The sequence below is a fragment of the Pleurodeles waltl genome, chromosome 1_2, assembly GCF_031143425.1.
Source record: "Pleurodeles waltl isolate 20211129_DDA chromosome 1_2, aPleWal1.hap1.20221129, whole genome shotgun sequence".
Lineage (NCBI taxonomy): Eukaryota > Metazoa > Chordata > Amphibia > Caudata > Salamandridae > Pleurodeles > Pleurodeles waltl.
In genome coordinates this window covers 690857353-690869532 of record NC_090437.1, presented here as the reverse complement: position 1 = coordinate 690869532, position 12180 = coordinate 690857353, and the positions used below count along the sequence as shown (strand labels likewise).

At 45.8% G+C, this 12180-nt stretch overlaps 1 protein-coding gene across 3 annotated transcripts in view; it reads left to right on the top strand.

The window, feature by feature from the left end:
• Window positions 1-12180, top strand: part of LRBA (LPS responsive beige-like anchor protein) — a 1864610-nt gene that overhangs the window by 1632429 nt on the left and 220001 nt on the right. For all 3 annotated transcript variants that reach the window (XM_069242641.1, XM_069242642.1, XM_069242640.1), the window contains exon 49: window positions 2014-2103. In XM_069242641.1, the coding sequence (XP_069098742.1) occupies window positions 2014-2103 (90 nt within the window). The remainder of the gene's footprint in view (window positions 1-2013; window positions 2104-12180) is intronic.

Sequence of the window (12180 nt, the reverse complement as noted above, 5' to 3'; positions counted from 1 at the left end):
CCGACGCCGAGACTTGAATCTGGTTCCCCAAGTCAGCATCTCTTTCTGTTACTTCACATCTTTATTAGAGATATTTGCAACATATACAGAAAACGTTGGAAAGGCAACACATTTTCCATAGGCGAAAACTATTGTCTTTGGAATGCTTGTTCTATATTATTATTATTATTATATATAATACAATCTTGAAATAGATACCTTCAGGATGTGCACTGTACAAAAACTTCTCCAACATTTAATTTTAGTAAAATGTTGTCCATGTAGAATAGCAATCCAGACTATCCAAAGGGTGCACATAACTGACTTGCCTCCTGGTTCATTTTGGCATTGTCAAGGTGGGTGAAAGCATGAACGTTTCAAAATTCATGTTTCAAAACTATTCCTTAAAAAAAACTTGCACTGATTTAGTCTGATGTACTATTACTACCACTCCTACCCACTAGTACTACTACTACTACGATTAAACAGTTCTACATGTGAAAAAAGTATATTTTTGGAATCTTTGATGAGACTTTTTCACATTTTACTTGTTTGTTGCAGAATGTCTTTAAAAATGAAGGTAGCCCAAAAGTTAACTCTGCAGGACACCTTAGTTACAGGCTTTCTTTCACGTCAGTTGACTTATAACTAAATGCTTGCCCGTTTTGAGGTCAGGAGTGTGCTTGCTGCCCCCAGACTATAGATATGCAGGGACATTATAGTATTGATTATACAGCAGCGCCAGCGGCATACCTGTAAGTGGGAAAAAAAACGCCCTCACGCAGTCAACACTGGCTGTATCATAAAGCTTTTTATCTTCACTTTCAGCCATTTGCAACATGGTTAAAAAAACAATGGCAAAGCCAATAGATATCGCATAGGTAAGACCTGTTGGATTTGCCAATGCTTGTTACTGTAGCAAAGATACAAATTCCAATGAGGAAGGCAATTTTTGGTTTGTCCCAAATAACATAGCCCTCTTAACCAATCTGCATGAAATTGAAAGCCAAGAACTAAGTTGAAATGAACTAAAAAGTTTGTCATATTTCATGCAAAATCGTGAAATGGTGCTGAAGTGTTTCATTACAACAAAAAATCAATGTCATTTGTAAAGTCGTACTTGCCCTTAACTGTAGTCGATATATACTATTTTGATACACATAAATCTCCCATGGATAGTATTTTTTTCAGTTTATAAATGTCTTTGATGTTGTATTCCGGAGGCCCAGCTTTAAAACAATCGGTAATTGCTGTTAAAGAAAGGACTGTCAAGGATGTTCTAACACATTTCGACTCTCCTAAACCCTTGCAAACACACAGAAAACGAGTTCACATTTTAAGAGCCGGTGAGTGTTGACTAAAAAGTAGTTTTATAGAATGCCTACAGACTGTGTGTCGGTTTTTCGGTTGTGGAGAGGGAAGAGATTATACTTTTTCGCGTCATGCATTGCTGCAATTGCACTGAAGCAAATGAAAAACCTGATGTCCCTGCTCGTTTCACATCGTTTTGTAGGGCTGCTTTCTCATTAGCTTTACATTCTTGTGTTATCTGTGACAAAACTGTGTCAGTGTGTGTTTGTTTACTTTTTTTTCAAGTTCATTTTTTGTCATGACTGCTTTGTTGAACTTTTTATGAGAAATAATTTGAGCCTTAAAGAACTGGAGCTTCGGCCTCTAAAATGACAGGGCATTTCTTCACGTGGGAAGGTTAGAGTCTGTTCTCGGCAGACGTTGCAGAAAGGCCCGCAGAGGAGGATTTCTGATTGTAATGGCTCGTTTCTGTTTAATATCACCGGACAGGAGTCAGGACTTGGAGGTTTAGACGGCGTTTCTCATGGAATAGCATCCGCAGTGAGGAGTGATCTCACCCTCAGTGCTGGTGCCAAGCACTTAGCCCTGTGGTGCACACTCAGGTTCACTTTCAGAGTGAAACAAGCCAGAAGTGTGGATTGACATTTTCAGATGACAGTTATTGTTCTATTGCCCGTAATTAACACCCCGTAACATGCAAACCTGCTGGTGTCTGTTTTTTAGGCTGTCGAGGCTCAAATCCGAAGCTTTGGCCAGACTCCGTCCCAACTACTCATCGAGCCTCACCCTCCGAGGAGCTCCGCCATGCAGGTGGTAAGTACACCCTACACCCTCTGACCGATCTCTCTCTTGAATATCATGAAATGCTGTTGTCTCTGACTTTTGATGTTTCTACTTTAGACAGGGTGATCGTCAAACGGTAGTAAGTATGTAACACCACGATGTTACTTTTTTATTTCAGCACCTGTTTTTATTTTTTACCGATTTCCCGATTCTCTTGTTTTTGTTTGGCGCTCCACAAGGAAGGACCTGAGTGGGCCAGCGTGGCATGAGACAGCACCTAGGAGCATCTTAGACCTTAAATGAATTCTCGTGACAATGTTGCATTTCAGGCACTCAGTTCATGAAATCATATTGTTTAATCTGATTGGTAAAAACGCTGGACCTGAAATGGGGGTAACCATAAATGGATGCTAACCATTTCTTGCCATATTGCACTACTAATATTATCTGTCCAGATAAGTCGAGTGCACGGTCACTTGTGTTTGCAATGGCTTTGCTGTGCAAAGGGTGATGTTTATGTAGTCAATGAATGCTTTGACTTGGTACAGAGGCCCAAATATCACCATGGGGTCGACATGTTTTGCCTTCACTAAGTATCAACTGGCTTTCTTCAGAACCAATAAATATCTTCACCCACAGGTATCACCAAAGTGAAGATCTTCATTGGCCCTGAAGAAAGCCTGTTACCCCTAAGAGGCACTTATTGAGGCCGAAACATATCAACCCAATTGTGATGTTTGGGCCACTGTACCCAGTCACATCATAAGTATTTCTGTGTTTAACTTTGTCAAAGGGCCTCAGATTAAAGGCACCAGTAGGGGCCGTGTCCTACATGGTGCCTGTGTAGGAGCCGATCTTTAGAGCTCTGCTACACCCCACCGGCAAAGAGCGGCCCAGAGGCCCCATTGTTGTCCACAGAGCCCGGAACCAGCTATCGCCGGCCACCAAGCCACCCCAGCACCTGGGGAACCACCAAAGTGGAGAGGGGAACCGCTTCCACAACGTGAGCCGCAGCCAGCTGCTCTTTCCACAAGATGGTGGCTATCACACGTGGCTCACGAGAATCGACTGCAGTCTCTGGAAGGAGCGGACACCGGGGGGCATCGGCCTCCGTGGTATGGATGCGGCTGGAGCTGGTACATATCCCGGTGCCTGCTCGGCAACGCTTGCAGTGCTGTGAGGCTGCAAGTTGGGGGCCCCTATGCGCACCTAGAGCTGGAAAGTGCTGAGAGAGGATGCATCGGCCCACAGGCTTCCCTTCCACCACCTGCCCTAAGAACTCAGCGGTGAGGGGGGAGCAACATACCATGCGACGACCGCCCTGCTGTGACTGTGTGCTGGCCACAGCGAGCGGGAGCGCGTCGCCGGTCTGCTGACCTGTGAGTGGGCCGGAGCCCCTGGATCCAGTCCACCCTGGGGAGATGGCACCTGCCTGGTCCCGGGCCTGCCAAGGGACTGAACTGGCACCACGTCTCAGATGTCCTTGACCCAGCTAGCCTGTGCCGCTTTTGGAACGCCCTATCAATTTGGAAACCAGATCTGTCTGCTAGAAGCAAAATCTGCTTCCAGCTCAACTACAAAAACAGGCCCTGTAGACAAAAAATTACAGCTGTGTAGGTCCTCCCCACCAGATCTCGTCATCCTCAGGCTTGCGTGTCTGCTTCAAAGGGAGGACCTGCGGCCACAGGGCGCCCTCTTCTGCCCCTATTCTGCACTGGTGGACTGACGATTGGGATCATTGTCCTCCGCTGCAGCCTGGGATTTGGGACCGGTCCGGAATGAGGGGTCTGAGCTCAGACGTTCCCCAGACTGCCTGGAAGATTTTGCGACAGGCACGCCCATTCACACAGTATGTCCCTGGGTGGCTGGGCTGTAAACGATTCACCGCCACCTTTTACAAGACATACGCAGCACAATTGGCACAAGTTCTAGCTAAGCTCCATAACAACTTTAGCACACAGGGAACCCTCACGGATACCTTGAAATCGGTCATCGTTAGAGTCATTCCCAAGCCCGGGAAAGAACTTACCCTTTGTGCATCATACCGCCCAATCACTCTACTTAACGTAGATGCAAACATTTTTACTAGCATACTCGCACCTTGGTTGGGGCCATACATGTCCGGATTGATTGTTCAGACCGGGTTTATCCCGGGACGTAATTGCTGCGTTAACACTAAATGTCTCCTCCACTTTATTGACAAATCCACCTGCTCCTGTGTGTCAACTCTCTTGATCTCCATTGACACTGAGAAAGCGTTCGACTGAGTTTACTGGTCGTTTGTCTGCCTTGTCATAGAGAGAGAAGGGTTAAGGTCCCCGATTCTGCAGCTGGGTATGGTTCAGCTATGCCAGCCCGACTGTCTCCGTCCCGGTCAATCGTTTGCTGTCTCGTTGTTTTCCCATCTCTCGTGCCCACTATCACCACTTTTAATCGCTCTATATATGGAGCCCCTAGCCGAGCAGATTCGGCAGCACCCCGTCATTGAGAGCATCAAAATGGGATGACAAAATCTGAAAATAGCACTTAATGCAGATGACGTGTTACTGGCCGTCACCCAACCGTGTCAGTCTTTCCCCCCGCTTCTGACGGCGCTTGAGACATTTGGCAAAGTGCCTGTGTTTAAGATAAACACACAGAAATCCGAAGCCCTCAACTTTACTATCCCACAGAATGAAAAGACACAATTCAAGACTCTTTTTCCATTCCCCTGGGTGGCCCAAGGAGGCCCGTACCTGGCATTCAGTTATTTCCCACCCTAGATAAGACTACTGAGTGCAACTGCAGGACTCTACTGCATACCACCCAATCCACAATTCAGTCCTGGGGTGGCAGCCCTATGTCATGGCTTGGGCGGATAGCAGCCATCAAAATGTCAGTCCTCCGTAAGATTCTGAATCTTATGCAAACGCTTCCCCTACAATCTCATACATTTCAAAAACTCCAACAGCTCTTGGAAACTTACATCTGGGAGAGCAGACACCCTGAATTGCCAGGAGCGATCTTACTTGCCGATGCCAGTGGGATGGTTGGGTATCCTAATTCTGATATACTATTATCAGACGACCCACTTACATTACCAGGTGGAATGGCAGCGACCGTGTACAGAGAAACATTGGTGTTTTATTGATCAGTCTATTGCAGGCATACACATATGGAATATCCCTTGGCTCCTGAAGAAACATTGTCCACTGGGAGTCTATATATCCCGCGTGGTAAGGGCTACGGTGGGGACATGGGATAACGTTTCTACATCTGTCTCCTTGCTTCCACTGACTATAGGGAACCCAGCCTTCCCCCGGCGTGACATGATTCCTCTTTCCTACGCTGGCAGGAAGCTAATTGCAAACAAGCAGAGAACCTGTTTGAAGTGCAGGAGCTACTGGATTTCCTGCAGCTCCAGACAGATTACCATCTCCCGGACATAGTATACTAGTGCTGTACCGCTGTAAAACACTGGGTCACACATCCCTTGATGCACCCACACATGAGTAGACCTTTTACACCCTTTGAGTTAGGGGTCTTTATGATATACGCATCCTCTCGGACATCTCTGACTTTCTTAATACACAGCCCCGTAAATACCGCCTGTCCTACTCACGCCCAGTGGGTACTGGAATGCAAGTGCCAGTTCTCTGATGAGGAATGTCCAGATATTTTGCAACGAGCCCGCACATCTGCTTGTAGGGTCTATGGGAAGGAGACCCTTCTCAAACTAGTCCACTATTGGGACTGCACACCAGTATGCATAGCAAAGAGGAAACACAGCAGCGATGACTGCTGTTAGCACCAATGCAACCACACAGGTACACTGAGCCACCTATTATGGCATTGCTCCAAACTTGTCCATTATTGGACAGATGTTGTAGCAGACATAGACCAGATGTTTGACACTGAATTGCCACCCTTCCCTAGTTACATCCTACTAGGACTACCCAAAGCATTGACCTAGCCCCTGCGGTCCTCGAAGGGGAGGGTAATTACTCTGGTGCTATTCGCAGCTAAACAAGTCCTTTTATCAAGATGAGGAACGGAGACCATACCCCCGCACACAAACTGGTTGTATAAACTCTGGGACCTTCTGAGCATGGACAGCCTTTGTCGATCACACCCTCCCCCGATCTGTGAAAACATGGGACCCTTGCCTGCAATATCTAGCCCAGAGCTTTGGTAAATGAACTTGTCCAGCATACCTCAGTGTTGCGTCTCACAGGCGCACCCCATGGCCCACTTAATCATCCGCTGATGGTGGGTTCCTCCCGCTAATGACCTGAGAGACGGTTTCCTTTTTTCTCCCTCTCCTTCCTAAGCTTATCCCCAGGACGTTTTGTAACATGGGTTATTTCCCTCCACCATTCCCTCCCGTATCCATTCTCACTGTTGTTTTTTTCTGTATTATTTCTCACTCCTCGTCGGCCAGTGGAGCTGTTATCCATGGTTTCTTGATCACTTTACAACAATTCATTAAAATGATTTAATCCTAAAGACACAAACAGAGGACCAGGCAGGCAATTTTAACTGACACAAAACTGATTTGAGCCCACCCACTCACACTAGGTGTAGTGGGTGAGGATCCGATGGAAAAGCATGCCACAGGTGGTACTTGTGGGTGAGGATCCTAATAAAATATCCGAAATACCAGGGTTTTACAATCCACCACCTGTAGTATTTAGAGTACAGAGAGGTTGGGATAGCTCGCTAATATTGGTGGTAATATTTGCCATCTGGGAGGCTGATGGTAACCGTATGTGTACAGCTTCTCACCCCTCATTTTTTGTGATGCTCATCTCTTTGGAGACAAAGCAGACTCATCCCTTAAGCGTTCTAAGGACAGTGAGGCAACAGCACTGTCTTTTGGGCTGGTGCCGACCGTGTGGCAGTTTCCCCAGCAGTTTTGCCTCTTTTGAGGCTTTGGATGGGAATACCAGCAGAGACAATGTCAGAACATGCTTTAGCAGCAACAGGCATCCCAAGCCCTTTGAGGCAGAGGCCAGGGATCCGGCCATCAGCGTTTAGCCCCCAGAGGCAACAATGCACCCAAAATGCCTGCCCTTCCTCCTGCAGCTGCCACAAAACTGCTTTAAGCCACCCTAAGCAGCACATGATTGCTCAGTGGGAGACAGCACTACTTTTTACCTCCCCTGGTGGATGAGGATCACATCTGCCCAGTGGGAGCTGCTGATCATACAGAACTCTGACCCCCTTTCTGTTCTAACACAACCCTCCAACATAACTCCCACACCACAAAACCTCCCGGTAGACCACTTGTCCAAAGATGGAACAAAAGGTGATGTTAAAAAAGCCAAGGGAGCCATAGAAATGGTACCAGCATCAGAAATTGGGACTGCTTGCTATTCCCACTACTTTCTGGTGCCAACAAAGGACTGAGGCCTTCACCCAGTCCTAGATCTTCACCCTCTGAACGTCTTCCTCTGGAAGGACAAGTTCAAAATGCTCACTCTGGCCCAAGTTTTCTCTGCCCTGGATCCAGGAGACTGGATGGTGGCCCTGGATCTGCAGGAAGCATACTTCCTTACTGGTATTCTGCTTTCTCAGAAACACTACCTGTGGTTTCAGGTAGGCCACCAGAACTTATTATTCTCAGTGCTCTCTTTTGGCTTCACCTGTGCACCTCGGGTGTTCGCAAAGGTGATTGGAGTGGTTGTTTTCCAGCTGTGGGAGTTGGAAATACCAGTCTTTCCATACCTCGATGACTGGCTAATAAAGGTGGCCTCATCTCAAACAATCTTAAATCACCTCCAGACGATGGCCGACCTGTTGACATTATTGGGCATTTCTATCAATGTGGGGACGTCACACCTGATTCCTTCACAACAGCTCCCATTAATTGAAGCCATCCTGGACACCGTGATCTTCTGAGCTTTGCCTCCACATCAACAATTCCAGGACAGTCGTGTTATGATCCCGATCTTTCAACCCTGGACGTGAGTCTTAGTGAGAGCAGCTCTTAGGCTTTGTGTTCTCCTGTATTCTGCTTGTGGACCACGCCAGGTGGCGCTTGTGGGCTATTCGTGAGATCTGAAGTCTCAGTGGGGTCAGCACCAAGGGAACCTTTCGAATTCCGTTCAGGTGTCATTGGAGATTGTGAAGACCTGCAGTGGTGGTTGTATGACCGCAATCAGACCTATGGCAGACCCTCTCTCCCTACCACACACAGAGCTAATTGTTGTGACAGATGCATTATTCCTGGTTTGAGGGAGGTCACCTGGGATTGGTGGAGTTTGGTCTCTAGCAGAAGCCTCCCTCCACATCAACCTCTGGGAGTTACAGGTGACCTGCTTGGCACTGAAAGTGTTTTTTCCAGCTATCAAGGGAGAACAGATGCAAGTTTTCACAGACAGCTCCACCGCCATGTGGCACTGCTACAAGCAGGGCGGGCTTCAGTTGTGGGTCTTGTGCAAGGTGGCCTTGCACCTTGCCAAGTGGCTGAACACTTAGGGCATCTACCTGGTCATACAGCACCTGCCAGGATCTTTAAACATCAGAGCAGATGAATTTAGCTGAAGTTACCTAGTGGGTTTGCAAATGGTGGCTACATTCAGAGGTGGCACAGGATGTCTTCAAGAATTGGGGGAACCCTTGCTCAATCTTTTCACCACTGTAGAGAACACGAAGTGTCTAATTTTTTGCTCATTGGCATTCCCAAGGCAGTTCTAACTCAGAGATGCCTTTTGTCCGCATTGGGACTTGGGGCTCCTGTACTCCTTCCTACTTCTACTTCTCCTGTCCAGAGTTCAGACGAAGATCAGGAATGTCTGTTGTCCAAGTCCTCGTATGGCTCTAGACTAGGTGAGGAGTGTGGGTACCTGGAACTTTTGGCCATGAGCACTGTTTTCTGATCCAGCTGCTCCCTCGTGAGAACCTTCTGTCACAGCAGCAAGTTTGGGTCCTGCACATGGATCGCAACAACCTACTCTACCATGCTCGAAGACTGAGTAGCGACAGTTGATGGCTTTCAATTTTTCTCTCAAGTAGTCGGTGTTATACTGGCAGCCACGCATCTCTTTACTAAAGTTGCTTATGCAGGTTGCTGGGAGAAGTTTATTGTATGATGCTCTTCCTTCAATGTTCAGTCTTTGCAGGCATAGTTAGCGGATATACTACAGTTTTGTTTGTTTTGAGGCCAGCAAGACATTGCTGTAGCAACAGTTAAAGGTTATTTGTTGGCCCTTCCATATACCCGATCAGCCATCTCTTTTGACAACACCCATTTTGATGATTTCTTTTTTTTAAGGGCTGATGCCTATTTTCCTGCCAGAACCTTTCATGATGCCGAAGTGGAATCTTAACTTGGTTCTCACATACCTGATGTGTGCCTTATTTGGACCAATTCACAGCTGTTCTCTGTGATCACTGACACTAAAACCAGCGTTCCTCAATGTGGCCACTTCGGCTAGTCAATTGAGGGGCATATTTTGCCTGATCTGGCTTGCAGGATTCCCTGGTCCGAGTCATTCCACAGATCCACTGCTGGGGTGCGGGAGGGAGGTATTGCTTTGGTATCTAGTCTAGGGTGAGGAAGCTGCAGTTATAAGTATCCATCAGAAGAAAAAAATACTTACCTTCTGTTGTGCTCTTTCTGGTGGATACTCTAACTGCACATTTCTCACTGACCCTTCCTCCTCCCCATTGTGTGGAATGGACGCTTTGAGTCCAGACTAATAAGGTACCAATGTAGAGATCTACACATCGACATATTCTGATTTCTGAGCGATGTCAGAAAGAAAATGACATCAGTTCTAGGGGTGGGAGGAACTCAGAGTTTCACTCCGTGAAGTTGCATAAAAGAACTCTGCAAGATTCCTTGGAGTTTTGTGAGCGGGTGGAAATTAGTACTTCGTGCTGATTTTTAGCACCAGGAGTTTGTTCCTCTCTGAGAAATCAGTGCGAACAGCACCGCACGGCGTGCCAGAAGACACTGCTGCTCGAGTTGGTTTCACAGCCGCTTGAGTAGATTTTGTATTCAAACTGCAGCTTTCCCAATGCGAACAGTCGCAACCACCCTTGACAGGAAAATCTCACCTGGTGCCCTCTTAGCACCCGAAACGCCAATTCTTGCTCTCACTCACCAACTTACCATTGGCGAGCCGTGCTTGAGAAAAAACTCCACCACATGACAGTCAACACAATTTGTCTGAAACTCCGCGTTACATCTGTAATGCGGAGTAGCCAAAACACCACCGCAGAGCTGAGTTTATCACCCACACCTAATCAGCATTCAGAGGTGGCACAGATATTGAGATCCCAATATCACATTTGTGCGAGAAAGACTTGACACAGAGTCACATGAAGCCACTTACTGATGGACGAGGGAGTTGGTGTGAGAATCTGGTGCCTGGGAAAATTCACAGTATGAGAAATCTGTGGTTAGATAGAGTATCTACCAGAAAGAGTGTTACTGAATGTCAGTGACGTTTACTAATTAGCCCCTTTGGATTTCCTCCATCCTACCTTGGACCTTTTATGGATAGTTGTTGAAGTGATAGTCTGGTGACAAAGCCAATAAAAGGCGTCAGTGGGTTGTGATCCCAGACAGAAATATATGTGCATTTCAGTTGAGCTCAGGCAATGTATATTTAATATTCCCAAACTATTCTTGACCACTGGTCAGCACATTTTTGCTACACTCTGCAGATTTGTTTTTCTTGTTAAACATTACATTTAATACAGTAGGAATGTGTACTCTGACCATGGCTGTTAAGAAAATAATTGCGTGTTCTGTTTAAGAAGGAGACGAAACAAACATCCTTCACTGTTATCTACCCATGTTTGCTTTCTGTGCAGATGCACACAGGGCCTGCACACAGTCATCTAGTACCTTGATAGTAATAGCAATTTGGAAATAGATATTTTTTAACAAGAGCCCATGTAGCAGGGACTGTTTATCAGGTCACATCGTCCACAAACCTGATAAAAAGATGTCCAGAACAAACACCTTAGTGCAATTTAGCAAAAAGATCTATTTGCTTAGAATTTATAGATGCCTTTTCTTTGCCTTCTCTGACCCTGGGGTGGGGTCTACAGAAGTTCAGAGAAAGACCCAGGTGCATGGCAAACGTGGTGGCCCCAGCTTAGCCTCACTGTGGTTTGTTTTCTTGTAACCTTCTCCATATATTTCAGAAGGAACAAATCTGTCTCCTTCAGAGGAAGAACCACCCGCCCAATGAGGGAAGACAAGTGTTGCACCCCAACCTATCATAATTCAAATTAAACATCTTGTTCCTTAAGAGCTGGGCTTGATGCTCTTCGGCCTCCGAACAGGAAGCCAGAAGACATTAGTCAAGAATGCATCCTTCTCTCTAGAGCCATCCAGGTGCAAGTTATTGAGGTTCAAAGAAAATTACTCCACTCGCTTCAGTGCATGTTGGGAGCGGAGATGTTTGTAAATTTTATAAAATCACTGCAACTTTTAAGTAACCTAGAATGGACCTCGGAAATGAGCATGCAAAAGGAAACTACAAATCTTAAACCAATGCTTTTTGCATTAATCAATGACTGTTTCTAAGGAGTCAATAGTGAGAGTTGCAGTTACATTTTGTAAGGTTTCATTAATCATAAGTTCTTAGACCATTTCTTTATTAGTTAAGCATAACTTACAGAACATAGAGTAAAGCTTGTCCCATAAATCTGATCCCTATTTTGTAATTCTATGTCAATAAAACCCATTGAAGTCATGTAACTCATGAAAAGTTTCTCGTAGAAGAGCATTTAGGCCTCAAAAATCATCTGTGTCGGAGAGTATCAAGCAATGTAATAATAAAATGGCAAAAAGAAACAAGCTTAAAGTATGAACCTCCTTAACAAGAGAATGTGCAAGTCTGAGAAGTCTGTGAGTGAGTTCTTAATGTTCTTAATGTTCTTTCCCTGGGACACTTTTTTATGAATTACAATAATATATGAATGTTAATAAATTCTTCAGATAAAGTATTAGATCAGCCAATCAGTAAATGAGAACATGGTGAGGATGGATCAGTTTCCGTCGAGATGGCAAGTGTAAACAAGCGAGTTCTAAACACAAGATACATTTTGTAGAATTTTCAAACATAATGAAACACCAAGCAATTTTCTCAGCTGCCTTGGTCTCTG